Genomic DNA, 24,979 nt, shown 5'->3' on the forward strand with positions numbered 1-24,979 from the left:
TCGATTTGCATTCGATGCTTCGTACAGGTTTCGGTTGTTTTCTGTCTTGCAATAGGCCGCATCGTTTGGCAAAATGGTAAAAAATCTCGTTTCATTCCTGCAAACTAATTTAAAATGTAAATAAAATATTCAAACGCTTCGTGTTGACGTCTACGTAAAATGTGCCATCACGGAACAGTTTTTGCTTTTTTTTTGGGCGCAAACAGTACACGGTTCAGTTCTTCAGATGGTGTTCAGCAACCACGAAACGTGTGGCAAAAGAAGCACAAACTTCGATTCAGCTTGGAAAGTAATGTCACGTCAAACCAGATTGAGATTATGAAGCGTTTCACATAATTCATTGTTCACTTGAATAATTTGCATTAAATTTACTTAAACTCTCTTTGCAACATTTAGTTGAATTGGAATACTTATGTTCCACTCTCAATTTCATTTAGAATTATCAAATAAAAATAAAGCCCAGCGGCCATCGTGCACAGTGTTGAGCTTTCATCATTTTTTAGTTAAATGTCATCATGCTGTCTGAGCTCATGATCGCACAGTCGGCAGTTCGCAAGACATGTTTTCCTGTGCTTCAGGTGCACAGATCAATTTCGTCGCAAAAGTAATTACATTTTCCCCTAGTCTGCCGTTTCTCCACTGTTAATGCAATGAGCACACAACTTTCCAATGCAAACGACGAAGAAGGTGGTGAAGCGTCCAAAAGCACCATCATAGGGCCGCTCAACTTTACCAAGGACTCGTCAACCGATCCCCCAACGTCGCTGGTCGATGAGCGGACGGTACCGTGCATGTTCTGCAGCAACACTTACGATTTCCACACTCCCGACAACGGTTCCGACCAATGTCTGGCCCATCTGTACCTGGTCCACCGGCTGGTGGTGGCCGATGTGAAGGAAATTGCCTGCCTGCCCAGCTACTGCTACTACTGGAAGGAAAAGTTCGCCCACGAACCGGTGGAGAAATATTGCTCCTCCATGCTGCTGAACCAGCTGCCCGACGGTACGAGCTCACCGAACGAGAAGTATTTCCTGCTGAGCGACGTTGAACCGTTGGACTACGAGCTGCGGCAACGGCTGCGAAGGGAGAAGCTGGAGCTCGTCCTCGCCCGCCATCAGTTCGAACGGACGGATCGGAATTTTAACCGCGGCTGCCTGTACTGCCGTGACTATCGGGCGGAAACGCGCCCCGAGTTTGTGAGCCATCTCTACACGAAGCACTTTCTCCTGCTGGGCAAGCCGGAACATCTGGTGTTTGTGGACGAGCTGATCGAAATCGTGCAGGACAAGCTGAACCGGTTGATCTGTTTGTTCTGCGAAAAGCTGTTCAAAGATCGGCCCACGCTCAAGGAACACATGCGCAAGAAGGGCCACAAGCGCATCAACCCGGACAACCACTACTACGATCGGTTCTTTCTCGTCAACTATCGGCTCAAGCAGAAGCCCGAGTACGTGCCCATCGCGAAGCGGAAAGAGGAAAGCCGCGTCTTTGCGTCCGACTCCGACTCCGACTCCGATTGGTCCGACTGGAACGGGGAGGAGCAAACGACCACGTGTCTGTTCTGTACGCACGCCGAAGCAAATGTGGACACGCTGAAGCGCCATATGGTGGCGAAGCATACGTTTGATTTCGATCAAACCGTGGCGGACATGAGCTTCTATCAGCGCGTAAAGGTGGTGAACTTTATTCGCCGTCAGATGCACATACGCAAGTGTATTGCGTGTGGCGAGCAGTGCCCCGATTACGAGAGTCTTTGCAAGCATCTGGCAGAGTTGAACCACTTCCGGCTGGACAAGGAAGCGGGTGCGTGGGATCAGCCGGAGTACTTCTTTCCCACGTACGAGGACGACCAGTTCCTGTGCCATCTCGATGAGGTGGACAACGAGCGGGACGAGCTGTCGCAGGAGGAAGGATCGATCGTTATATCGGAGAGCGTTACGGCGAGCATCAATCTCGATGCCGAATCATTATCGTTGGAAAACTTTAAACTGTAGCACGCGACGGTACTAGTTTAGAGGATGTGTTTTTTGTGATAAAAGCTTCCGTTGAACAAATAAAGTGGTTTAACAATGCAAATATTCAAATACCAAAACGGATTCCAATAAAATTCCAATTGAAGAAATTGTTCCAATGATTGCTGGGATATCTGAAACGGGCCTTGGGTTGTTCTGAACCGGGAAACAAGTTAACGAAGAAGAGAAGAAGAAGACGCCGTAACTGTCATTGCGTTTGTTTACGTTTGGAAAGGACGCGTAAACAACCGCAAATCGCTCGCAGAGGAAAGTAGTTGCCGGATTGCAATTCGGGTGAGAATCAAAAGGATGGAAAAAAGTGAAACACGTGCGTTGTGTAGGGAAAGTGTGGCCGCAAAACTGCCGGACGTTTGCCGTGTTTGTCTGCTGGACGAAACCGACGGTCAGACGGAACTGTACACCATCGACGATGTGTACGTGCAGCCAAACAGTGTGGAGCATATGAACTGTTTCCGAGATATTTTATCCATTTTTATTAATGATGAGGTAATTCTGTTGAGTTTACTTTGCTTCCATTACTTCAATTCACTCACAATTTGCTCAATTTTCAGCTCGAATCGTGCAACGAATCGCTGCTGCCCAAGCACATCTGCACCAAGTGTGTGACTCGGGCACAGGAAGCATACCAGTTCATCGAGCAGTGCCAGCGGGCGGACAAACTTCTGGAGCAGTGCTTTGAAAGCCTTCACAGTAAAACGAAAACCAATGCCACCGTAGCATCCCCCGCGAAAAGTCCCACAGCCGAGGGCACAGTGATTAAGCTGGAAATAGCGAATGCCCGCCCGGCCTGTGACGACGCAGAGGACAGCAATGCGGAGGAAATGGAGCAACCCGTCAGCCAGCCACTGATGATACAGAAAGGCAAACGCTGGTACTGTGACAAATGCAGCAAGAGCTTCAGCCAGCCGCAAACGCTGCGCCGGCACTACCGGATACACGACGAAACGGGCAGCAGTAAGATAGCGTGCCCGCAGTGTGACCGGCAGTTTTTGCGCTCGGACGATCTGACGCGCCACATCCGGACGCACACCGGGGAGCGGCCGTACCGGTGCAAGCTGTGCCCGAAGAAGTACAAGCAGGGCTCGGAGCTGAAGGAGCACATGCTAACGCACAGCCAGGAGAAGCAGTTCCGGTGCGACGAGTGCAACAAACAGCTTGCCTCGCGCAATGGCCTGTACGTGCACATGAAGCTACACCGGGGGGAAAAGCCGCACGCCTGTCCGCATTGCGACAAACGGTTTACCACGTCGAGCGAGCGCATCTCGCACGTTCGACACATACACACGCCACGGAAATGAATCGCTCTCAAAACCCGCCATTACGAACTGCTTTGTTTTGAAATAAAATTCGTTCCAAGGTTTGTTATAGGACTTTTTACTTACTGTACTTTTCATTTCCACATTACATTTTCTTTTGGGGACTTGATCGAAAACCCACTTATTACGGCGTCCAGTAGAAACCACTCGTTGCTCAAAGGGCCTTGGAACTCGGTTGTGGTCGCTTGCGCGGCCGTTGGCAGCGTACCGGATTGTACCATACTTTCCTCTTCGCTATAAATTTCCAATCGTTTGCAGCAACCGTTCACCGTTTCGTCTCCACCTTTGTTTGCCATTTTAAAACTGATTTCATATTTTACACACTTTTTGGGAAGTTGAAAATTGTCCAACAAATTCACTCCTAGCGTGGGATGAAGCGTGCACGACGATTGTACCATAACGAATATGTTTGTGTCGCTCGTTACAGCCTGGCCGCTTACCAGCTGATCACAAAGCGTAAGCTGTAAACCTAACTTTCGGAGCACTTTTTCTAACGATCGTTGATGGTTTTCGCCAATGTGATTCCTATCAATGGCGGGCAGTGTTATTATAAACGCTTCCTTGGCAGTGTAGATTGTTTTGCCAAATACGATCATCAGCTCACCGATCGGTGGATGGTTGGACAGTATTTTCTCTATCGTCTGGAAACAACAACAAAAAAACGGGTGTAAATTCAACGTATTTGAATGAGGCGATGGTGTTTGTCCCCGGCTTCGAGCTTTAATACTCACATCGAACAGCATTTCCACGCACTGCACCACATGTTGTGCCTTTTCGCGCTGCTTTTGTATCCGAAGTTCCGCCACAGAATGGGTAGCGTCCGTCGGATCGGCTGACTCCAGCTTCTTTACCATCGCTCGGAAGGTTGTGTATGGGAAGGGAATTTGGGTGCGATTGTACAGCAACAGCTCCACAATGGTGCGAACAATTCTGCTCGCACAGCCTTGCGTGATTAGTGGTGTGTCCAACTCAATGCTTATACTGTCCATATCGATACCTTTCACTTTCTATGATTCTAATTTAGTGCAAGCATGTATGCCGGCAAACGGCATAGAAGGGTTTGTTTGATTATTGTTGTTTGTTTACACTTCGATACGGAAGCGGGTAGCTTCGCCTGTCATTCAAAAAATAACTGCCAAAAACGCCACCCGTCAACTGCCCGCGATTGCTATATACAAGGTGTGACGAGCAAATATTTGTATTGTTTTGTTTTTACCGTTTCGCGCAGTAAAACTAAAAACTAATTAATTCCTTGCACCCTAAATCGTAAATTAGCCGATCACAACGCATCACTTACTAGCGTGGCACACTTTCAACAGCACTAAATCCTTCACCTTGTCGTAATCGAAATAGCGCGGAAAGTCCATACACACATTGATGAGCTTCCAGCGGTTCACGCCGAACCGGCCGTTACGCTTTTCAAAGTACCGCAGAAAGTAATCATAGCACGGTGCGACCGAGTCCATGTCTTCGAGCGTGAATACGTAGCGCTTTTCCAGCGCGATGTAGATCGCCTTCAGCTTCGGCAGCTCTAGCAGCAAACTAACAATCGTCCGCACAAACGCTTCCGTTATGTCATCGTCGTAGATTACTGGCAAAAGAAAAAGAACAAAAAATGAAATTGTTAGATAAAATTGTTGCAACGGATGAATGTGACGACCATATCTGCTTACCATCGGCGGCAATCACGTACTGCACGTCCTGGAGTTTGGTCTTCAAATCACGTGGATAGTCCTGATAGCTAACCTTGAAGTCGAGCTCGGTGACATGCACACGGCAGTGCGGGCTTGAAAGATGAGCATTTCTCTGCATGTTGTCCCGTAACAGATCCAGCAGCCCTTCAATATCAATGTCTGTTGAAGATGGAATAAAATGTTACTTCTTTTCACGATGTTTTAGCACGAATCAACTGTATCACTTCAAACGTACCCGTGCAGATGACCTCTCGTGCATACATGCTAGCGACTATGCTGGTAAGCCCAACGCCGGACCCAAGTTCCAGGATGTGAGTGTTTTTAAACTTTCGCTCGTTGTGCATGATATAATCGCCCAGCAGTAGTGCACCGCGCCATATCTGCAATCCAACCGCGTCCAGCCGCGTCGACTTACGATGCTCTAGGTAGGGAGCAGACACATGCCATTAACCAAATTTCGAAAAACAAAACTCTCGAAAAAAAACCTTCACCAACCTATATCTATCGCTCCTTTCCGCTGGCGCACCACAACAACGTCGCCATCTTTATCGAGCACGATTGGAGGTGGTTTTGTATCTTTCTGGTGCGTTGCTATGCAACATTCATCACCGGATTCACCGTACAACAGCACTTCCTCCTGCTCCTCTTCACACAAACTGTCGCCATAATCCGATGCGAATGATTCTTCTTCAAAACAGCTTTCCTCCTCCACCTCCTCCGAGTCTTTGACGCTTGATGCCTTCGACTCGCTGTCAGCCACGGGCTGACCGTTGTACCGTTTGTCCATGCCATTTGCTAGCCCCGGTTGTGTGCCGTTCTCGGCGGGCGCAGCATCGCGGCGGTTTGGATACACAAAGGTAAATTTAGAAATAGAATCTGCACAAACGGAGACATCATTCCCGCGGGGAACAAAAGTTTGTCGCAGGAAGAAAGGTGGGCGGAGCGTTTGGGAAGAAGAATGAGAAAAGTTATGAAATAACCGCCCTGGGATCAAAGGATCGGTAGCAAAAAGCAAGAAGCAAGAGCCTCGCCTTAGGAGGCGTTTAGGAAATTTTCGAAGCACATGCACAAGCGGTAATTTTTCGGTGAAGAAAAAATCCGTCATACTCACTGCCATTACCCGTTTCTGTGCTGCAGAATTCTGCCTCGCTGTACAGCTCCGACGTAACTTCGAGTACGGACATCGTGCGAACGGGGTTTTTGTTTCACTTTTCCGCCACTGTTTCTGTAAGCATTTGGTGACGAGTTGGGCCTTTGCTGAGAACGTTTTCGCGTGCGTGCCAAACCAGCTAATCAAAGCACGCGCAGCGTACCCAGCATATGCACGCCCAAATCTCTACTGACGACAATATTAGAACACAGCGCCGACGGGACCGTGGCGATTCGGGTCGCTTATTCTACACACGAAACGGGGCGCAGTCCGACAACAACAGAAGCGCGCCGACCGAGCGGTTTTATGCTGTGTATAAATAATTTACCATTTCACGACCACCGTCTAGAATATGTGTCGTATTGTGTCCGTTCGTTTTAATAGCATTTTCGCCGCTGCTGCTTCGAACCAACAGATGCGCTAATGTTTGTGAGCAGCGGCTGGCGACACCGACGCTGTAATAGTTCCGACAACAACAACAGGCGTGTGGGGAATATGCGGCCCAGACCAAACTCCTCCTCCATGTGATTAGCACAGCAGAGCCGCAAGCAATTCGCGGAAAGTGAAAACAGCACGTGACTTTGGGTGTTATTTTTACATCGGCTAGACGCTGCAATTTGCGTCGCTGTCCTGTGGTATGAGCAGGCAACTTATTTCCCCGGATGGATACAACGTACAGCACGGCGCGTTTTATGAATGAAAATAATCCAGCCACTCCAGGGGAGGGGGGGAGGGGGCTATTCAGGCCCCGCTACACCTCTCGATGTGAGCGCGTGCCACAGATGCACCTGAAACGGCAAGCCAAAGGTCTAGGTTAAAAGCCAATCCGGTAGCACTTCGCGCAGCGGGGATCACCGGGCACGTAACGGCATACCTAACGGGGTGTTAAAAATAGCATTTTACCGCTCACAAACAGCTGATCACACGATTCGAACGCTGAGGGTACCCGGGGGGATGCAATCGACGAGACAGCGATTCGAGGGAAAAGGGTTTTGTTTTTCTTTTATTTTTTTGGTATCAGTAGCGTCTAGGAAAAGATGTAAACAAAGGCAACCAGATGATTCAGCTGGTGTTAAGATTTATACATGTCGATTATGGCGCAATTTTTATTTTGGATAATTTTTTTTAACGTAGCTAATTTGCAATTTTGTTTTGTACGAACACAAAGAATATTTTTAATAAATTACGTTTTGATTATTTTTTACATTCTAATAAAGTGTGCTATAAACCTTGGTATAATAATTTAGACCAGCTGTATTAATCTTGTGTCATCTCCGTCTTTTTGACAGCTCTCAGTGTGGAAACGGCATGTAAACAAAACAATTGCTGCGTTCGTTTTTCTGTGCGCTTTTACGCTTTTGGCTGGTTTTTAATTAAAACACAACGCTTCCACAGTAATGGACGACGACGAAGAAACCCTCTGTAGGTATGGAACGGCCCTACCAGCATTTGAAGAAGGTAAGTGAGCAGTATTATGCCAGCGACCAACACCAACTACACCAACTTCAATATTGTCCACTCTCGGCACCCACAGATGCAGTGCCGTCGAAAAAGCCCATCACGGTCGAGGACCAGATCGTGCTGGATAGCAATGGAAAGCGCCGGTTCCATGGCGCATTTACGGGCGGGTTTTCGGCGGGCTACTGGAACACGGTCGGCTCGGAGGAAGGCTGGAAACCGGCCGAGTTTAAAAGCTCGCGCACGGAGAAATCCTCCCTTGCGCGGCAGCAAAATCCGATGGATTTCATGGACGAGGAGGACCTGGGCGAGTTCGGCATTGCGCCACAGCGTGTGCAGGCGAAGGAAGACTTTGCGCACAGCAGTGCGGCCGGCCGGTCCAACAAACGACGCTTGGATCTGGCCTTTTCCAAGGGCCCAATTCCGGGTCAGCCCGTGTTGCGCGCGCTGCTCGAACCGGCCAGGGAGAAAACGGCCGTGAAGATACTCAAAAAGATGGGCTGGCGGGAAGGGCAAGGAATCGGTGAGCGACAAACGAAGCGAGAGAAAAAGCGAGCCAACGAGCGGAACAGCAAGGAGCAGTATATCTTGAAAATGTACGGCTGTGAGATTCCGGGTCGTGAGGGGCAAACCAGCGCCAGCGCGGAGAACGACGACGGGGATGATGGGGAGGAATCGGACGGTTCGGACAGTGACTATGAGATAACGTTCGCGCCGGATGATTTCGATCCCTTGGTAGCGGCCCTAAAGGACAACACGTTCGGACTGGGCTACAGTGGGCTGGACCGTGGCGGCACTTCGAAAGGATTCCAGCTGTTCGATACGCTCGAGGTGGTCGATCGTAACAACAAGAAGCTTTCCATCCGCGGGCAAGCATTCGGCATCGGTGCGCTGGAAGACGATGACGATTTAGACGTGTACGCACGGGATGACATGTCGCGGTACGATTTTTCGCTCGAAGATAGATCCAAATCGAAGCGGGCAATAGAGGGGAAAAAGTCGGGCAGTGAAGCGAACACGCTGGAAGGCTTCTGCCCGGTCAGCAGTTCCCGGAAGCTGGCGAAGAAGGTGTTTCGCGTGGACGTGCCGGAAGCGTTCAGGCCACGGAATTGGGAGGAACGACGCTCGCGCTTCGACCGCATCGACGAGGAACGGGCGAGGAAAATGCAGCAAGAAAACGAGTACAAAATCAAGGGACTCGGAAGGCACGATCTTGACCCGAAGGAACGGGGAGCGATTCTCGGTGAGCAGACGGTCGCCCAGAATCCGGTGCTGGAACTGATAAACAAGCAAAGCTCTAACTTTGTCCGGCGAGAAGTTATGAATGAGGTGGTAGATCCGCTTCCGCAGGAAACGAAACGCGCGGCAAGCGAAGAGAAGAGTGGACAAAATTCAAAGCGGGACAGCTCACCGTCGATCGTTCCCTCGGGTCTGGTACAACAGCCGAGTGTGCTGCAGCGCCAGTACGTCGGTTCCACCAAGGAAGGGTTCAAACCGTTCATTGCGATGCCCGACAAGCAGGAACGCTACGAACGGTTCCTTGCCTTTCAGCCAACGGAGCGCTACCTGACCCGCGAACAGTACCTCGAATCGTTGCAACCGCTAAACCTTTCCGCCTGGGATCGGGAGCGAGAGCGGAAGGAGTTTATGCAGGCCGAACGCATGTACCGCCCGCTGGACGGCCTTATGTCCGAACGGTTCGTTACGGCATCGAGCCTGATAGCGGACAAAACCATTCCCGCCGATGGGGACGCAGGCAAACCGCGCGAAATTCGCATGACACGCAGCCGCGTAATGTGGAAGCCCCACAAGGACATCTGCAAACGCTTCAACGTGCCGGAACCGTTCGGCGGAATGATGGTGGACGATACCGATGCGGTGGAGAAACGGCGCAAAGAGAAGGGCAAGTTCTCCGTGTTCGATTACCTCGAAGCGCCGGTTACGAATAGGCGAGATTTTGTAACACCGACCATGATACCGGTCGCACAACAGGTAGCGGATGACAAGCGACCAAACGGTGGCGGCAGCAAACCGGTGGAACAGTCGAGCGGCACGAGTACGGCAGGGCAGAGATGTTCGTCGAAAGATTTTTTCCTAACCGAAAGTACGTCATCCGCGAAGGAAGTTGGCCGCAACGTTGGCGTTACGATTGAGCAGCCAAAACCACCAACATCTCAAACTTCCCGGACGGTGCCCACAAAACCGCCGTACAAAAAACGAACCGAATTGGAGGAAAAGGTGCTCGAAGCGGCCAATAAAAAGCCGGAAGAGAAGCGTGACCTTTTCAAGTCCATCTTCTGCAGCAGCGATGAAGAGGAGCAGGAGGATGAGCAGTCGAAGAATCAGCAGCCGTCGAAACCGGCCGATGGACCAGCAGCTCCATCCGGAAGCGCGGCACTAACCGACGAGGAAAAGCTTAAGATGGTCGACAGCTTCGTATCGATCAAGCCCGCCTGCCAGCTAAACATTCTGCGCAATAACTCTCCACCTCGTGGGATTTTTAAGAACTTGTTCGAATTCAAAAAACCACAACACGCTGACGGGGAAGATCGTTCAAAGCGCGAAAGCGTTCTGCAGTGCTCATCGAAAGCTGCAGCGGGCAAAGCGAAGGAGATCCTTCAACAAGCTGGTAAAGACGAAGCAAAGAACGATACCGATTCGTCCAGCGATTCGGACCCGGACAGTGCGTCTGATTCGGACGAACCGGAGTACTATGGTCCACGGTTACCGTCGCAGGGTGGTGCCAACAATGCTCCCCATGCAAAGGCTCCCGCCGAGCCAGCATCGCATCCACTTCTGAGAGGTCAGGAAGTAGCAGCAACACCAACGGGAAGGTACACCGAGGTATGGATCGAAAAAGATGCCGGCGAGGATCGACACTCGTCTTCGGGAAGGGCGAAGAAAAAGAAAAAACATAAGCATCATGAGCACAAGAAAAAATCGAAGGGGAAGCACAAAAAAGAGAAAAAGAAAAGCAGCCATAAGCATAAGAGTAAACGATAGCCGCCGTGTGTGTGTGTACTACATTTGGTTTTTGGCAATAAAGCTACCCAGGAAGTGTTACGTTAATTTTCTTTCCTTTTTTGTGTACATATATGAACCACGCAGCTGGTCCGTTGCTTTCCATTTAAATTCATTTTTATTGCGTCATTACATAAATTCGACACTAAAACAGGGGGCAGGGTGATTGGCAGGGCAGAACGGTTGGCTAACTCAAAGGATTTTTTCCCACCCCGCTCTCACTGTCCTGCCCAAACGAGTCTAGAGAAGGCAACTCAGTGCTGGGGAAATTGGGTGCCAGAAGGAGAAGACGAGAGTGCCACGCATTTGATATGAGCAATTAAAAAAAAAAACAAAAACGCTGCTTTCGAGCCGAGAAAACATTAAGACGGTGGCGTTAAAAAAAAGCTATCTTCTTTACTGCCGATAATTCAAACTAGGCGCTATCCAAAAAACACCTTTCTTTCTAACACTCGTTACATTGGTTAGATGAGAGGAATAGAAAATAGATTGCGCGCAAACTAATAAAAAAAAAAACAATTTTATAAAATCAAACAATCCGAACACGAAAGTTTGTTTCCCCTCGTATTATTTTGCCTTTCGATTAGTAATTAACACCCATATCATCAGTCAATCGTCGACATTATGGATCTTTCAGTTCATAACAACATGTCGTCGCGATCCTGCGAGAAGCGGGAGAACAAATGGCAGTGTATCAGTATGTGTGTGTGTTTGTGGTGGGTGAACACGTAATCCCCGTTTCTAGGACCTTGCCTGCTGCGTCTCGTTAATCGACTCCATTCTTATGCTTTCCAATGTCTACTTGATTATATGGATAGACAACGAGCTAAAAATGAATGTTGTGGCTTGGCGGAGAAGAGACGACAACCAAACGGATAGAACCAAAGCCACATTTCACACGACCAACCTTCGTCCGATCCCTTCCGAGGTATATGCAATTGTTTATCCTACCACACCCCAACCATAGAGGCAGTGTCGCCCTTCCCTACGCTTTTAGGACGTAAACTGTAGCTGTTTCTAGATTGCTCTACTAATTATTTTCACTACACTTTCCCGAGAAACATTCCTGCAATAGTTTTCCATCCCTCTTACGGTGTGTGCCTTCCTCTATCGTTGATTTTGTTTCGCTTTTAAAAGCACAATCGGTTATTATAGCTCCAGCTGGTGATACTGTTTTCCTCCATTATCCGGCACACAACGACACTTACAGGTGTGTCAAGCGACATCAGATTTACAATTTTGTTGACCGGATTTTGTTGTTTTGCAACTTTCCAATAAGAATAGTCGTTGCATTTGTCTACCATCATGCGCGTTCCTGTAATCTGTTGCCATCGAAACATGACTTGTTTTGTTTTGTTTTGTTTGTTTTTGTTTTCTTCGTTCTGGGCGGTTAATGAAACCACTCACTATCGGCACATCGTTTAGGATCGCCCCATTTCAGCTCTACACACCTTTGCGCGGGTAACAACACTTTGATACGGCGTGTGCTGCGTGTGTGTGTGCTTACACTTACTTGCTAATACGTATTGTATAAAAATATGCTATCAGAAAGTATGTTCATTTTCGTGCAATCCACACAGTGCTGCGTACTGTGCGCCCTTTACCTAGAGCGTGTTCACCACCTCCCTTGTTAAAATATATGATTCCCTTCGCTCTCTTCTCTCTCTCTCTATCTCTCTCTGTCCGGGCTCGATGCATCGCCAGCAGTAGTAGTAGTATGCAGCCAGTGGCCGGTGGTCGGACCGGTAGGACGGCACAGCCCGCGCGCCCGTTACAGCCAGCATCAGTTGAGGGACCGCTTTCGGAGCAGCAGATGCGAACCTAGGGAAAGAGATTTCCTGCGCGTCATTATGGGGGAATAGGTTATGCTGCCCGTCGAATGGTTGTGGTGTTTGTTCGTGCCGGAGGCGGATAGGGCGGTAGGAGAGGCAAACAGTTTGGTGGAGGATGATTTTCTGCCCCCGGCAGCGTTGGCAGTGGATGAGGATGATGACGGCGTTTTCCCCGAGCCCGACGGTGCCTTTAGCCCCGCGGTAGTGGAATGTGGCGAGCCGCTGCTGGTGGTCGCTTTACCGGCGGACGAATGCGACCCACTGCCACCGGTGCTTTTGTTCGCGTTTCCGGCACTTCGACGACGCCGGGAATGCTCTGCTTTTAGCCAATCAACATTTACAGCACACACAAGAACACAGCCCAACCACATATAGCGTGAATATTGCATGATTTGCATGAGTAAAGAGTTGAAACGGTAGGCGGGGGGTGGTTTATGAATGGCGAACATAAAACACATTAAAAAGAAAATACAAAAGAAAAAAAAAAGATACAAGAAAAAAAGAAACCATAAATTAGTGAAAAAGAAGCAACAATGTAAGTGCACGAAATGAGATGAATGTGTAAAAAAAGAACAGCAAAAATGAAAGAATAACATTGCTTTACAATTATAAAACCCCGCTGTAGAAAATAACAACCAAAAACATGAACCGACACATGGCCTTCAAACCAGATGCAAAGCACAAGCTGGTGATGGACAAATGGTTCCGTAGGGATGGAATTTGTAACAAAAAAAGCGAAACAATTACTAACCTCCCGGGTCCGTGTTCTTTGCCGGCGTTATCGTCGGCTTCACCTTGCGCTGCTGTCCGTCGGCAGTGGTGGACGTGCCGCTGCCACCAACGCCGTGGCCAGACTTGTGGTGCTGATAGGACGAGCTGCCAGAGATGGACGTGCTTGCGCCTGCGCCGGCCGTACGCTCTCCACCGCCGTTCCTATGTTCCGTCTTGATCGTTTGCGGCTTGTGCACGGTCACGTTGTTCCAGTAGTCCATCTGTTCGGTCCGCGCCGTCTTCAGCGTCTGCTGCAGTTCGGTATCGTTGGCTGGTATTTTCTACAAAGCGTACCAAAAAACCACATGAAATTATTATCACAAATTCCACAATCCCCCATAGGCTATCGTGCCCGTACTACACGTACCCGCAGCTTTCTGATGATGCGCTGCATAACGTCGGCCGACACCAGCCCGAAGTCAAACAGCGAGCACATGTGCAGCACAAAGTTGCGGTAGAGGTTGCGGGCCATCAGCTCGCGGCCGCGGAGATCGATAAACATTTCCAGCGCGATCGGTATCTGGCAGTCGCCGGAGTAGCCGTACTTCATGACGTGCAGGTTCCACAGCTTCATCAGCTCCTTCTCGCCCTCGTTAACGTCGGTGAACTCGTCGATCATCTGCATCGTTTTCTGCTGCAGCCAGAGCGGATCGCTCTCGCCCTCCGAGTCGATGTCGAGCTCCCTCGGGTACACTGGCAGACACGTCATGGTGTGATGGTACATTCTGCCGGAAGCCAAAAAGAAAAGAGGATATAATAAGAGACAGTTGGTGGGGGACAATGGGACTGCAACAAGTGTGTGCGTCCATGATTCACCCACCTGCTGTGGCCGGTAATGTACGGCCGCTGGCTGTCGAACTCGTTCTCGTCGTTGTCGATAAACTCGGACAGACTCGGTTTCGGTCGCCGCGGGCGACAGACGAGCAGGTTCGTCACCACCGTCCGGCGCATCGGATCGCGCACCGTGTAGGCCGTCGTCGGACCGAGCAGATCGTGCGGCGACCCATTGTACGACCCGTCGTACAGCTCGTTGATCGTCACGTCGATGCGGGCACCCTCCGGGATGGGCACGTAGTTGAAGTTGAGCCGCGCGTGGCACAGCTTCAGATGCTTCAGCAGCGAGTACAGCACGGCACAGTTCAAGGAGCACCACGGGCACGTATAGTCGTCCCCGGTCTCCGTGCGCTGGCGGGAGTAGTTGTTGTGGATGAAGTGATAGATCACCCGCTTGCCGTCTTCCTCCTTCTTTGGACCCACCTCACCCCCGTTGCTGACCACGACGGCCAGGTTCGACTTCTCGTCGACCATTGGCGTGTCTTCATCGCCCGGAGCCGTCGCCGACGGTTCAACCTCATCGGGATGGCCCGCCGCCGCGGCCGCCGGCGTCAGAATGCTGTTGTTGTTGATGTTGATGTTCAGCCCCTTCCGGAACGGTTCCAGGGACGGTGGTTTGTGGTTCTCCTTATCGCTGTACCCGTTCTCCAGCTTGATCTCCGCCGCCCCGGCGGGCTCGTACCCGCGCGGCGGCTCTTTGGTCCACAGCAGCCGAACCTTGAGAATGGGCCGGATCATCTCCTCGTAGCGATCGATAAAGTCCTCGCTGGTCGGTGGCAGCACGTCGCCCTTGGCACAGTCGTCCGACGGCAGAAAGTCCATGATGTCGTACGCTTCCGGCATCGACGACCAGTACCGGTTCTTGATCGGCGAACCGTATTTGGCCGCGACCGTCTTCTGGTGCGAGATGATCTCCCGCACCGTCAGCTCGTAGTCCGCCTGCTTCAGCAGACACCGGCCGTACTTGTCGCACACGGTCAGCTCGGTGCTGTACAGCTTGCTGTGGCCGTGCAGCTTCTGCCGCTTGGCCGACGGTTCCTCGCCGTCGCTCACCGTGCCAGCGCTGTTGGTGAGGTAGTTATTGTGCTCGCCCCCGTTCGTATCGCCCGGGCCGGCCCCTGCCGGTGCCGTGTACTGCACGCGAAATCGCAGTACGAACGAGACCTGCGTGGCGGCCACCTGATTCACCATGCCGTTGGTGTTGAACGTATCCGTCGGTATGCTCACGATCGGTGGTTTCTCCTCCTGCCCGAGGGTGCCACCGCTGCCGCCCCCCTCCACCGCTGGCTGCTCATCCTTGGGATTCACCAGCACCTGCGACTTGCCGATCGTCAGCTGCATCTGGGTGGCGGCCGACGCGTCCTTGCGCTTGGTGTGCGCGATCTTGAGCAGATTCGTCTCCACCTGCACACACTTGCGCCCGCAGTCGGACGCCCCGATGTCCGCCTCGTCGTGCGGCTCGTCGGGGAAGGCATTTTTCAGCGGCACCACGATCCCGTTGCTGTCCGCCGCACCGTTGCGGATCGTTTGATTCTTCTCGTCGAAGAAGCCCAGAAACACCAGCGTCAGGTAGCCGTCGGCCATCGTCAGACCGTTCGCCTTCTCCGAGCGCAGCTTGGCCACCTTCTTCTCGAGCATTGAGTCGATTTTGAAAGACTGGCGGGATTTGTGAGATCGAGACATGCGATTACGCATGTAGGTCAGATTGCGGTGCAGAAAGATTGGCTGGCACGGGGCAATGGAGAAAGAAATGCGTTCGTGTTAGGGGGTTTTGCTGTTATTGTGTTTTGCTGCATTTTGGTCTCACCTTTAAAATGTTTCGCGTTCGAAGAAATCGATAAATGTGTGTGGATTCTGCAAGAGAGAAAAAAATTACGATAAAATTCGGTCAATTTGTAGTCATCTATTCGTAAGTTTATCTGCTCCAGATGTTCCCAAAAGGGAGACTTTAATGGATGAAGATTTTCGTCCAAAGTAGGACCTTTATACTCACTTTCGAAGGCCTGCATAAACACCTCGTGATCGGTGGTCAGTGCCTCGGCCCGCGGCGGTCGGCCCATCACCTCCGTATCCTTTTCCTTCTTCCTCAGGGGATGGTTCTTTTTGGTTTTGCTGCTGGTGCTGCCGCCGCCCGACGACGATGGGACGCAGCCCGCCCCAGCAGGTGAAACGTCCGGGTGCTTCCTGGCCTGCTTTTCCATCGCGCTTCGTGCAAGTGTGCCGCCGTCGTCGGAGCAGAAAAAAACTATCGCTACACCGGTAGTCACGCTACCCCGCACGGCAGGTGGTCGGTTCGGCGCTTCGCTTGCGGATACTGACCATGCAGCAGGAATTGCGATAAGTTCGGTGCTTTTTCTTCCCCTTCCCGCGATTCTTGAAATGCCCCGATTACACTGCGCTGCTGCTGCGGCTCCCCCTGCTCGTAACAATAGAGTGCTATGCACCCGCAGCACAAACACACAAACTCACACGCGCACGCAAAACACACTCACACACACACGCTCACGCGCTAGAAAATGACAGAAATACGCGGCTTGCCTTCTATGCAGGAGTCAGAGCGTACTATGGCTGTTTTTTCCGCCGTTCAGCACCTGTGCTGTCTCGCTCACACCAACGCGCAGGTCCGGATCGTGGTGGTCTGCCCTTCTGCCCTCGCTGGCGCGCCGTGCTAGGACAATTGTTGGAAAGCAAAACGTTCCTCCATACGATTTCCGCTTCACCTTCGTTTCACTGCACTGCGAACGGAATTGCACTAGCGCCCGTTTGGCACTGCGACTAGTGGAAATGGGAGCTTCCCGTCAAACGATGCACAGCGAGCGCGCGCCAACAGCAGCCATGGAACGCACTTTGTTACGCTTCTTCACGGGGCTGTTCCGAGGAAAAGGCCCATATCACACAAAATCCGCTGATATTCTCGGACGATCTGTTCGATGCGTGCTTTGGGTGAACCGCTCGCCGAATCGAAATCGGGATCGCACAAGGGAAAGGGAACTGATATTTGCGGCAGGCGTACGCTTCTCAGTTCCCTTGCGTAGAATTCCTTGCCTAGAATATTACAATAATCTGCAGTACCCGCTCAAAAAGGGAGCGCTTGACAGTGGGTGACGCTGAGCAGGTTTTAGTACAACTTTTGCAACACCAACTGACAGCCAGCAGCTGTTCAAGGTGTCTTTATACACGGTCGGCTACAAAATCAGTCAATTGAAAATGGAATAAAATGCACGAAATCATACTCCGAGCTGTAATTTCTATTATCCTATTCTTGAGAGGGTAATCAAAACGATCTAATAGATATATAATTTAATTAATTCGCTCAAACTGTCCTTCAACTCGCCAAGAAAAGAGAGTTGATTCTTCAGAGCCACCCTGTAGATTCCACGATTGAAAGTTCTTTTCCAAATGGTTTTTCATAAGTCATCTGATGTATTTTTCATAAGTTTTTTTCATAATATTTTCTACGATTTAAAGAACTTAAAATGAATGGAAAATATGCAAAAACAAAATCCAATTAAATAAACATCACAATCGGTACAGCTTGCTCTGTTATTGAACAACCTTGTGCCGAACTGTCATTTGGGGCCAATGTTTGCTGATTATTTGTAAACTCTTCGTAGAAAATCTAGAAAATTTGCCTTTTCCTGAACGCCCAAGAATAAGCGATCGCTTTAGTTATTTTGAATTGCCACCACTTAACGCAAGCAGCTCCCGAGAGTGCGTTTCTGCAAACATGGAGTCTAATCTAAACAAGGTGTTGAGCATGAATCGGCAGCAACTCAGCGGTCAGCTGTACAAGTACACCAACGTGATGAAAGGTAGGGAAATCGTTTGCATTATCCTCGTCCCAACATTTAACCGAAGCTAATCCCGCTCCTTGCAGGCTGGCAGTATCGGTGGTTTAGTGTCGATGCGCAGGGCGGCCTGCTCAGCTACTACCTGTGCGAACCGGCCGGGGACGACTCGAGCTCCTCGTCCCACATCGTCGGCAGTACGCCCCGCGGCCAGGTTCATCTAGCCGGAGCGGTGATCTGTCCGAGCGATGAAGATTCGAAAACGTTCACCGTGAATTGCGCCTCGGGCGACATGCTGAAACTGCGCGCGGTTGATGCACGCGCTCGCCAGGAGTGGGTCGACGGGTTGCGGGCCGTCGTGGAGAGTCATTCGAACTCCACCGGTACGGCACTGCCGCCGCGTGATCAGCTGGCCGCGCACGATGCGTTCGGTGCGGCCAGGCAGCAGCTGCAGCAGACGGAACTCAGCAATGCCGCGCTGGCCCGGGCGATCGAGAATTTGGCCGGTCCGCTCTCGAACACCGATCCGGATCTGCTGATGGTGAAGGCACTGTCCGCTGCCAGCACGCACTGTTTGCTGCAGTGTTTGGGGCTGCTACAAAGGCACCAGGAGCTGGTGCCCGATCCGCGCCTCGAGCAAAGCTTCTAGCCCCACAGGCGCCCGATGTCGCGCGACGGATGCAACAGAAGCTCGTACTGAAGCGTGAAGGTATGAGTCCGTTGCAGCGTCAGAGCGTTCGGAAAATCTCATGTTCTCGGAGGGGGAAACGAACATCATTAGCTGGATAATTTCCTCGCATGCCTTTCCTTTAGCATTCATAAACGTCCCTTCAACTGTGCGTGTGAATGGAGTGAGTCGTTTAACAATTATTATTATTTACTATATAGTCGTGTCCTCGAATATTGATGTATTTAGCCAAAATGAGATAGAAATGGGTCGGGACGCTATGCTTCTATAATCGTTATAGTCCTACATTCCCGTAGGATGTAGTTGCTTGATAACTAAACAGTTCCAAGTGTAAAATAAAGCCCTCGTTTAAATGTGTGGTAGACAACAAATGTGCTGTACCTCATTTATTATCCACTTTGTTACTTATATACGATACAAAATAAACGTATGAACCGATATGCCCCGAAACACCATCCTCACTCACTCGCTGTACCACTTCTTGCGTACCGGCTGTTTCGTCGCCTGGCTGATCATATTTTTGTACTTGCCGATGGCCTCGTTAAAGAAGGCGTCTTCCTTCTTCAGCTCATTTACGTTCATTTTCTGCTTCACCCTCTTATTGCCCTGCTTCGCAATGCGATTACGCGCTGCCTCCTGCTTGCGCCGCAATTTCTTGCCCTCCTTGCGCTCCTCCTTGATGCGCTGCAGGTGCGCATCGGCCTGGTACGTAATCTTGCGGTTCGAGCGCAGCCCCGCTTTTCCCTCCTTCGACAGCTCGCCCGAGAACGGCGTCACCATCTGTTCGAGGTCGCGCTTGCGCTGCTTCTTCTTCGGTACCAGCGCGACCGGTTTCGCGTTCGGATTCAGCTTTTGCAGCAGGGCTGTCGGCGCCACGGCCAGCTTTTCCAGCGTTTGCCGCTTCGTTTCCTTTCTGCTCTGCGACCGTTTCGCCTTCTTCTCCTGCAGCTCCTGTATCTTCTTCTGGTAGGTAGGATTGTTTGCGCGTGATTTTTCCAACCGCTTTTGCCGTATGTTGTACACGTTTCGGTCCTCGATGCTGAACGACACGATCGGCCGACTGTTCTTGCCGAACACTGACGGGTTGTTGTTGAGCTTCCGCAGCACGTCCAGCGCTATTTCGTGCTTTGGAAACGAAACGAACCCATAGCCGCGCGATCGTCCCGCTGCGCTGCCAAACGATGGACGGTTGTCTCGCATCACGCGACACTCGCGGGGCCTGTAGGAGGTGAAGTTGATGATCATCTTGCGCAGATCTTCGTTCGTGTAGCTTTGCGGGATGTTGTGAATGGTGAGCCGGTCGCGTGCGACGAACCGGTTGAAGTTCTTGAGGATTTCATTGCTGCGCTGTTCCAGGCGCAACCGTTGCGACATATCGGACTGTGAGACGCCCTTCGCCGCCGGCGAACCGGCCATTATCAGGCCTTCCTTCAGAAGGTACAGATTGCGCGAATCTTTCGCACGCTTCTCCTGCTTTGCCTTCTCCCGATCCAGGATGTCCTTCTTGCGCAGCGCGGGCATGATTTCGACGTACTGATCGTGCACCTTCAGCTTCAGACTTTGTCGGCAGCTTAGCTGTGCCGAGTCTTTCAGCTTAAAGATTACAAACGCCGTACCCTTCGAGTGGCCCGATATACGTTCCCGGTTGATCAACACCTTCTCCACTATGCCAAACTGGGACATGATCTCCTTCAGTTCGTTCGCTTCTACATCGTAGGGAAGGTTCTTTACGAACACTTCCCGGCCTTCTTCCACTTCATTGCGTTTCTCCTGTTTAATCTTAGCTTTCAGCAGCTTCGATGGCTTTTTGTCTTCATCTTCCTCGTCCTCATCCTCTTCATCATCGAAATCTTCTTCATCTTCCTCATCATCATCGAATTCCTCGTCATTCCCATCGTCATCTTCATCATCCTCATCATCCTCATCGTCCATTTCGTCGTCCTCCTCGTCGTCCTCAGCATCATCCTCCTCGTCGTCATCCTCATCCTCCTGCTTGATTTCAACATCTTCGTCGTCTTCGAGTTTGATGGCATCTTCCTCTTTGATTTTCTCCTGCTTCACCCTGGAATAGTCCGATTTATCTTTTGCATACTGCACCCCTATCTTTCTTCCCATGTAAACATGCCCGTCCATCTCGTCGATCGCTTTATCCGACTCTTCTCGCTGGGAAAACTGCAGAAACGCACAACCGACCATCTTGCCATCCTCCTGCTTAAGGATATTCACTTCCTCCAGTTTGCCGAACCGTTCGAATTCCTTGCGCAGCTTCTTTTCGGTGATTTTGTATGAAAGGTTTCGCACGATGATGCGGCATTGCCGGTGAAAGTACGAGCGGCTTCGCCTGCGTAATTCATTTATGCTGAATTTTTTGGCCTTGTGGGCCTGTGCTAGAGCCATCTGAAAGGATCCGACAGTTTGGGTTGAGAAGGAAATCAAAACAAATTAAGATTATGCTTTCGAGATACGAAAAACTGAACAGAAACGCACGTTTTCCTCGCACGAGCACCAGAACAGAAAACACGTTGTGAGTGAGAGGTTTTGTTTATCCCTCGGAACTGTCAAATCACCGGCCGATTTACACTAGGTTCATGGATGAAAGATAATTTTGTCTGTTTGTACTAAAAAGAATTTTCAAAAGAAAAAGAAAATTTTCAATTCATTGTGTAAGTTTAGCATTAAAAACTGCTGCTTTCGTTTTAAATAACTAATATAAACGGAATATTTTTCTTTTATAATCATGTCTCAAGTTTTCCTCGTCACACCTTTCCTTATTACCTTGCACCCAAATGTAAATAAACAGCATTGCCCTAACACATTCAGCATGAGCCGGATCGTAGTAAACTTTATGCACGGACGGGGGTTCATTTTCAATGCCGAAGGTAACATTTTGCGATTAATCCCGCTAATCCTCAGCTAATAATCGTTCCACCGTCCATTTCAGACTATCTGAAGCTCCGGTTCGAATATCGAATAGTTGGCAATCTAATTGGCGTTCCCGTCTCGCATCCAAGAAATGTGAACCAACAAGGAATGCCGGTCGCTCTATCGGCGTATGAAGTGAAGCTGCTTCTAGACAAGGAAATAATAACTTTGGTCGATAAAACTGGCCCTTTGCAACGGGTTCCTTCCGACGAGCAGTCGCAGCAGTATGGCGCGATGGTTGAGCAACAGAAACAAGAAATGCATATGCCCGTGGTCGAAAAAAGGCTTGAAGCGTTTCGAAAACACATGCCAAGAATCATTGAAGGCAAGCGCCGGAAGCTATTGAAGTCGGGAGTAAAAGAAGAAGGTATACAAGTAAGACAAACCCTTCCAATTGTGACCATTCAGTAATGAGTTTTTTTTGTAGATATCCATCTCGATCCTGATCAGCTGCTCGACCAAGAAAAGGAAAGGATAATGCAGGAAAAGTTCGATCAAATGGTACAGATTCCATTAAAGTACCCTCTCACACTTGGTAAGCGTTGTGCCCATTGTCACGAACCAGCGGGACGATTTTATTTACATTTTCCCCTTTTAAAGAATTTTCCGAATGCTCGATCGCCTTGAGCGCCCAAGAGGATGTAAAGTATCGCGTCTTTAAATCGCTCTGGCAACAGGGAGGCTTCATCACAACGGGAGATGCATTCGGATGCGACTTTCTGCTGTATCCAGGCGATCCGATGTGTTTCCACGCGTCACACACGGTGCACGTGCTGGCGGAAGGCGTTTCTAGAAAGCTAGACGCAAAGTACCTGATCCGGATCTGTCGACTATCGGTGGTAGTGAATAAGCTGTGCGTTATCGCCTACGTTGACGAGTCGAGCGACGAGGTGCACTTTGAAACTCTCGAATGGGAAGGTAACGTTACGAATAAAGGAGACACGTTTTGAGAAGCAATTGGGAAGGTTTGTTTTACAGAGTCTAAATACGTTTTTACTCTAAATAATCGCGTTACAACAAACACCTACCCCCGCCGCTACCGTCTCACTGTGCTTCACTTGCGAGATGAGCCTTTCGTTTCTCCTTCCCCAGAAGGATGGCATTCTTGAACAGCTTGCAGTACAGCTCGATCGCGGCCGGGCTATCGTCATTGCCGGGCACCGGGTAAGTGATCAGGTTGGGATTGCAGTTCGTATCGACGATGCCGATCGTCGGAATATTCATCTTGGCCGCATCGCGCACGGCCGTATGCATGTCCAGCACGTTGTTCATGGTGTTGAAAAATATGCACAAATCCGGCAGCCGGGTGACCGCCCCGAACTGCACCTTAGCGTTGGTGAACACACCGCCCCGCCAGTAGCGCGTGTGGGCGAACTCCCCGCACTCCTTCGCCGTTTGCTCCACCCTGTGCGCGTTCAGTGCGTTTCGATTGAAGAACAGTATGATCCCGTCCCGGTACGCAATGTGGGCGGCAACGTTTAGCGCCGCGCGCAAATAATCCACCGTCTTATCCAGATCGATAATGCAATGCCCCAGCCGGCTACCGTACAGGTATCCCTTCATGTTGTCGTTCAGTGTGCCCTCCTTGTGGCCGAAATGGACCCGTGCCTTGAACAAATCTTCCACGGTGAACAGCTTGTGCACGCCGAAGTAGTCCGGATGGCTTAGCACGTCGGAACCTGGCGCAAAATGTACGCAGAGTGATTAGACAACATACAGGGGATGGGTTTCGCTTGAACTTACCTTTTTCAGGCGCTACCAATTGCTGCTCAGGCATTGTGACTGTGGCCATTGACCGCGGTAAATCTAAAACAAATCAAAAAAAAATCCGTGATGTAATGTACCGGCACGGTACTACGGCTGTCTTGCGGATTCTTACTCAGCTTGCCAGCGGCAACAATCCTACGCAGAAGCATTTTGTGCTGGAATATATGGACTACGATGAAGTAGGATGCTTTAATGACTAGTTTAGTAAGTAAAATGCAACAAATCTGTGTGGGAAACGAGTTTTGAAGCGAATAATTTGCAGCTCGCTGAACAAAACTCCGTACGCGTGCTGTTTATTGACAACAATTGACGTTTATTTTTATTTTGATCCAATGACAGAAACGCCTCCCCGAGCAAGGTTCACACAAAGCATGTTACTTTTTAGTACATTCGAGCTTATTAGAACAACCGTCGCGATTATTTCCAATTAGAAAAATGCATTTTATTCATTTTCAAATCGAAACCTTCCAGAAGCAAAGTTTACGATCGGAAGCCGCCACAACGTACGGTAGCTGGTAATGCCAACAGAGCCCTCCGTACAGCAACAGCTTCGCCTCGATTTGGGGCAGTTTGTTCTTCGTGTGGATAACCTTCAGCGTCGCGTTCGGCCGCCCAATGCTGGCCACAACGCTCTCCGAGTGGGGCGAAAATTTCACAATATGACCGCACTCGTCGTGCATCGGTTTGTTCTCGATCGGCCAGCTGGCATTTTTCAGATCCCAAGAGAAGATGCAACCGCGTGCCATCGCTGCAACGTACGCCGCGTTCGCCAGGCTCCAGTCCGCGTAGCTCAGTGGGTTCGTGTCCGTTTCGACCGACAGCATCGACGTCTTCATATGCACCTTGTACAGGTGTATGGCGCCGCACTTTTCCGCAATCAGCAGATGGCCCGACTCCTCCGGGTGCCATTTGGCCGATTGCACGGCCGAGCCGAAGAAAAAGCTGGGCCCCTGGCTGTAGTCCTCCTTGCACTTCCACAGCACGCAACTGTTGTCGTCGCTGCACGAGGCCAAATATTCCCCGTCCGGATCCCAGCTCACGTGGTTGACGTACGAGCTGTGGCCCTCCAGCAGCTGCACGGTGTCGCTCTGGTCAAGGTCGCTTTGGAAGATGCGGATTTTATAGTCTGACCCGGCGCTCGCTAATACCACCTTCTTCGGCACGACGGCGAGTGACGTTTCGGGCGCAAACGCCACGGAATGTGGTCGGCTTTTGTGGTGGATTTCTTTCAGCTGATTCCACTCGAAGCACTCATTTTCGCTTTCTTCCTGAAGAAGAAGTAACAAACGAATAGTAAAACACGATACAGAACGGCGTGAACAAGTGAACATTCGCCTACCGGAAAGCGCACACTGCCAAGGATCAGCTTGTCCATCAGCGCGATGCAGACCAGATTTTGTGACCATTCGTAGGACGACAGTTCGAACGTGATGATTTGCTCCGGCAGCGAGATGCTGTGCGTTGGGGGCGATCCTTTGTTGTCCATGGCGAGTGCTGCGGATTATGCGAAGCTAAAAAATCTCACCAAACAACTGAACGCACTTGGCGTGAGGGAAGCAGACAAGCAAAACAACTATTCCGCGCAATGCCGGTGTTTTTGACAGGAGCGGCTCTGTCAATTCCATCCAAGGTTGCTTGAACTACTCGAACGAATGCGCCCAAGGCGTGGCTGAAAAATCGAAAGAAAAAACCGGTGAAAACCACT

The 24,979-nt window shown here is 50.4% G+C and overlaps 11 protein-coding genes across 14 annotated transcripts; 5 read left to right on the forward strand and 6 right to left on the reverse strand.

Moving 5' to 3' along the window:
- Window positions 1-523: 523 nt before the first annotated feature.
- On the forward strand, window positions 524-2,025 carry LOC120958610 (zinc finger protein 277). The gene has a single exon (XM_040381525.2). It carries the CDS (start codon window positions 651-653, stop codon window positions 1,992-1,994), a length of 1,344 nt encoding a protein of 447 aa, XP_040237459.2. The 5' UTR covers window positions 524-650; the 3' UTR covers window positions 1,995-2,025.
- Window positions 2,026-2,115: 90 nt separating this feature from the next.
- LOC120957790 (zinc finger protein 271-like) lies at window positions 2,116-3,410 on the forward strand. The gene is made up of 2 exons (XM_040380150.2): window positions 2,116-2,519; window positions 2,585-3,410. The coding sequence occupies exons 1-2, from the start codon at window positions 2,322-2,324 to the stop codon at window positions 3,329-3,331; spliced, it is 945 nt and encodes a 314-aa protein (XP_040236084.2). The 5' UTR covers window positions 2,116-2,321; the 3' UTR covers window positions 3,332-3,410.
- On the reverse strand, window positions 3,389-4,393 carry LOC120957791 (uncharacterized). The gene is made up of 2 exons (XM_040380151.2): window positions 4,081-4,393; window positions 3,389-3,990 (listed from the first exon to the last, which is right to left on the reverse strand). The coding sequence occupies exons 1-2, from the start codon at window positions 4,336-4,338 to the stop codon at window positions 3,424-3,426; spliced, it is 825 nt and encodes a 274-aa protein (XP_040236085.2). The 5' UTR covers window positions 4,339-4,393; the 3' UTR covers window positions 3,389-3,423.
- Window positions 4,394-4,500: 107 nt separating this feature from the next.
- On the reverse strand, window positions 4,501-7,184 carry LOC120957789 (methyltransferase-like protein 22). 2 transcript variants are annotated; one of them, XM_040380149.2, is made up of 6 exons: window positions 7,068-7,184; window positions 6,164-6,981; window positions 5,539-5,919; window positions 5,279-5,464; window positions 5,023-5,202; window positions 4,501-4,940 (listed from the first exon to the last, which is right to left on the reverse strand). In XM_040380149.2, exons 2-6 carry the CDS (start codon window positions 6,225-6,227, stop codon window positions 4,639-4,641), a joined length of 1,113 nt encoding a protein of 370 aa, XP_040236083.2. In that variant the 5' UTR covers window positions 6,228-6,981; window positions 7,068-7,184; the 3' UTR covers window positions 4,501-4,638. The 2 variants fall into 2 exon arrangements, with proteins under 2 accessions (XP_040236083.2, XP_040236082.2); XM_040380148.2 differs by having other exon boundaries at window positions 6,155-6,981; window positions 7,068-7,181.
- A 304-nt stretch (window positions 7,185-7,488) lies between these two features.
- LOC120955881 (G patch domain-containing protein 1 homolog) lies at window positions 7,489-10,720 on the forward strand. Its single transcript, XM_040377093.2, has 2 exons — window positions 7,489-7,651; window positions 7,728-10,720. The coding sequence occupies exons 1-2, from the start codon at window positions 7,591-7,593 to the stop codon at window positions 10,652-10,654; spliced, it is 2,988 nt and encodes a 995-aa protein (XP_040233027.2). The 5' UTR covers window positions 7,489-7,590; the 3' UTR covers window positions 10,655-10,720.
- A 43-nt stretch (window positions 10,721-10,763) lies between these two features.
- On the reverse strand, window positions 10,764-17,222 carry LOC120955880 (polycomb protein suz12-B). 3 transcript variants are annotated; one of them, XM_040377091.2, is made up of 6 exons: window positions 16,103-17,222; window positions 15,917-15,963; window positions 14,096-15,834; window positions 13,643-14,000; window positions 13,256-13,556; window positions 10,764-12,493 (listed from the first exon to the last, which is right to left on the reverse strand). In XM_040377091.2, exons 1-6 carry the CDS (start codon window positions 16,308-16,310, stop codon window positions 12,456-12,458), a joined length of 2,691 nt encoding a protein of 896 aa, XP_040233025.2. In that variant the 5' UTR covers window positions 16,311-17,222; the 3' UTR covers window positions 10,764-12,455. The 3 variants fall into 3 exon arrangements, with proteins under 3 accessions (XP_040233025.2, XP_040233026.2, XP_040233024.2); XM_040377092.2 differs by having other exon boundaries at window positions 10,764-12,510; XM_040377090.2 differs by having other exon boundaries at window positions 10,764-12,820.
- A 444-nt stretch (window positions 17,223-17,666) lies between these two features.
- LOC120957459 (oxysterol-binding protein-related protein 11) lies at window positions 17,667-18,956 on the forward strand. Its single transcript, XM_040379674.2, has 2 exons — window positions 17,667-17,921; window positions 17,987-18,956. Exons 1-2 carry the CDS (start codon window positions 17,837-17,839, stop codon window positions 18,544-18,546), a joined length of 645 nt encoding a protein of 214 aa, XP_040235608.2. The 5' UTR covers window positions 17,667-17,836; the 3' UTR covers window positions 18,547-18,956.
- Window positions 18,933-21,132, reverse strand: LOC120957458 (RNA-binding protein 28). Its single transcript, XM_040379673.2, has 2 exons — window positions 21,073-21,132; window positions 18,933-20,982 (listed from the first exon to the last, which is right to left on the reverse strand). Exon 2 carries the CDS (start codon window positions 20,980-20,982, stop codon window positions 19,048-19,050), a length of 1,935 nt encoding a protein of 644 aa, XP_040235607.2. The 5' UTR covers window positions 21,073-21,132; the 3' UTR covers window positions 18,933-19,047.
- A 220-nt stretch (window positions 21,133-21,352) lies between these two features.
- On the forward strand, window positions 21,353-22,464 carry LOC120955376 (tRNA-splicing endonuclease subunit Sen34). The gene is made up of 4 exons (XM_040376205.2): window positions 21,353-21,464; window positions 21,527-21,874; window positions 21,935-22,042; window positions 22,108-22,464. The coding sequence occupies exons 1-4, from the start codon at window positions 21,407-21,409 to the stop codon at window positions 22,455-22,457; spliced, it is 864 nt and encodes a 287-aa protein (XP_040232139.2). The 5' UTR covers window positions 21,353-21,406; the 3' UTR covers window positions 22,458-22,464.
- LOC120955377 (28S ribosomal protein S2, mitochondrial) lies at window positions 22,452-23,574 on the reverse strand. The gene is made up of 3 exons (XM_040376206.2): window positions 23,387-23,574; window positions 23,251-23,313; window positions 22,452-23,186 (listed from the first exon to the last, which is right to left on the reverse strand). Exons 1-3 carry the CDS (start codon window positions 23,421-23,423, stop codon window positions 22,552-22,554), a joined length of 735 nt encoding a protein of 244 aa, XP_040232140.2. The 5' UTR covers window positions 23,424-23,574; the 3' UTR covers window positions 22,452-22,551.
- Window positions 23,575-23,690: 116 nt separating this feature from the next.
- Window positions 23,691-24,878, reverse strand: LOC120955375 (nucleoporin Nup37). The gene is made up of 2 exons (XM_040376204.2): window positions 24,614-24,878; window positions 23,691-24,542 (listed from the first exon to the last, which is right to left on the reverse strand). The coding sequence occupies exons 1-2, from the start codon at window positions 24,758-24,760 to the stop codon at window positions 23,727-23,729; spliced, it is 963 nt and encodes a 320-aa protein (XP_040232138.2). The 5' UTR covers window positions 24,761-24,878; the 3' UTR covers window positions 23,691-23,726.
- Between the last annotated feature and the right edge of the window lie 101 nt (window positions 24,879-24,979).

This window comes from Anopheles coluzzii, chromosome 3 (genome assembly GCF_943734685.1).
Source record: "Anopheles coluzzii chromosome 3, AcolN3, whole genome shotgun sequence".
NCBI classification, from domain to species: Eukaryota; Metazoa; Arthropoda; class Insecta; order Diptera; family Culicidae; genus Anopheles; species Anopheles coluzzii.

Bases quoted from the DNA above. Each gene is read 5' to 3' on its own strand.
- LOC120957789 (XM_040380148.2), bottom strand. From the start codon at position 6,227: ATGTCCGTACTCGAAGTTACGTCGGAGCTGTACAGCGAGGCAGAATTC. The intron at 5,203-5,278 runs GTACGTTTGAAG...CATCTTCAACAG, and splicing joins ACGAGAGGTCATCTGCACGG to ACATTGATATTGAAGGGCTG. The intron at 4,941-5,022 runs GTAAGCAGATAT...TTCTTTTGCCAG, and splicing joins GTACGTGATTGCCGCCGATG to TAATCTACGACGATGACATA.
- LOC120955377 (XM_040376206.2), bottom strand. From the start codon at position 23,423: ATGCTTCTGCGTAGGATTGTTGCCGCTGGCAAGCTGA. The intron at 23,314-23,386 runs GTAAGAATCCGC...GATTTGTTTTAG, and splicing joins TGTTGCCGCTGGCAAGCTGA to ATTTACCGCGGTCAATGGCC. The intron at 23,187-23,250 runs GTAAGTTCAAGC...ATTTTGCGCCAG, and splicing joins ATTGGTAGCGCCTGAAAAAG to GTTCCGACGTGCTAAGCCAT.
- LOC120955880 (XM_040377090.2), bottom strand. From the start codon at position 16,310: ATGGAAAAGCAGGCCAGGAAGCACCCGGACGTTTCACCTGCTGGGGCG. The intron at 13,557-13,642 runs GTACGTGTAGTA...TACGCTTTGTAG, and splicing joins GCATCATCAGAAAGCTGCGG to AAAATACCAGCCAACGATAC. The intron at 12,821-13,255 runs GTTAGTAATTGT...GGCTAAAAGCAG, and splicing joins AAAGAACACGGACCCGGGAG to AGCATTCCCGGCGTCGTCGA.
- LOC120957458 (XM_040379673.2), bottom strand. From the start codon at position 20,982: ATGGCTCTAGCACAGGCCCACAAGGCCAAAAAATTCAGCATAAATGAA.
- LOC120957459 (XM_040379674.2), top strand. From the start codon at position 17,837: ATGGAGTCTAATCTAAACAAGGTGTTGAGCATGAATCGGCAGCAACTC. The intron at 17,922-17,986 runs GTAGGGAAATCG...CGCTCCTTGCAG, and splicing joins GTACACCAACGTGATGAAAG to GCTGGCAGTATCGGTGGTTT.
- LOC120955375 (XM_040376204.2), bottom strand. From the start codon at position 24,760: ATGGACAACAAAGGATCGCCCCCAACGCACAGCATCTCGCTGCCGGAG. The intron at 24,543-24,613 runs GTAGGCGAATGT...CTTCTTCTTCAG, and splicing joins TTGGCAGTGTGCGCTTTCCG to GAAGAAAGCGAAAATGAGTG.
- LOC120955881 (XM_040377093.2), top strand. From the start codon at position 7,591: ATGGACGACGACGAAGAAACCCTCTGTAGGTATGGAACGGCCCTACCA. The intron at 7,652-7,727 runs GTAAGTGAGCAG...CGGCACCCACAG, and splicing joins CCTACCAGCATTTGAAGAAG to ATGCAGTGCCGTCGAAAAAG.
- LOC120958610 (XM_040381525.2), top strand. From the start codon at position 651: ATGAGCACACAACTTTCCAATGCAAACGACGAAGAAGGTGGTGAAGCG.
- LOC120957791 (XM_040380151.2), bottom strand. From the start codon at position 4,338: ATGGACAGTATAAGCATTGAGTTGGACACACCACTAATCACGCAAGGC. The intron at 3,991-4,080 runs GTGAGTATTAAA...TGTTGTTTCCAG, and splicing joins GCGTGGAAATGCTGTTCGAT to ACGATAGAGAAAATACTGTC.
- LOC120957790 (XM_040380150.2), top strand. From the start codon at position 2,322: ATGGAAAAAAGTGAAACACGTGCGTTGTGTAGGGAAAGTGTGGCCGCA. The intron at 2,520-2,584 runs GTAATTCTGTTG...CTCAATTTTCAG, and splicing joins CCATTTTTATTAATGATGAG to CTCGAATCGTGCAACGAATC.
- LOC120955376 (XM_040376205.2), top strand. From the start codon at position 21,407: ATGAGCCGGATCGTAGTAAACTTTATGCACGGACGGGGGTTCATTTTC. The intron at 21,465-21,526 runs GTAACATTTTGC...CGTCCATTTCAG, and splicing joins GTTCATTTTCAATGCCGAAG to ACTATCTGAAGCTCCGGTTC. The intron at 22,043-22,107 runs GTAAGCGTTGTG...CCCCTTTTAAAG, and splicing joins AAAGTACCCTCTCACACTTG to AATTTTCCGAATGCTCGATC.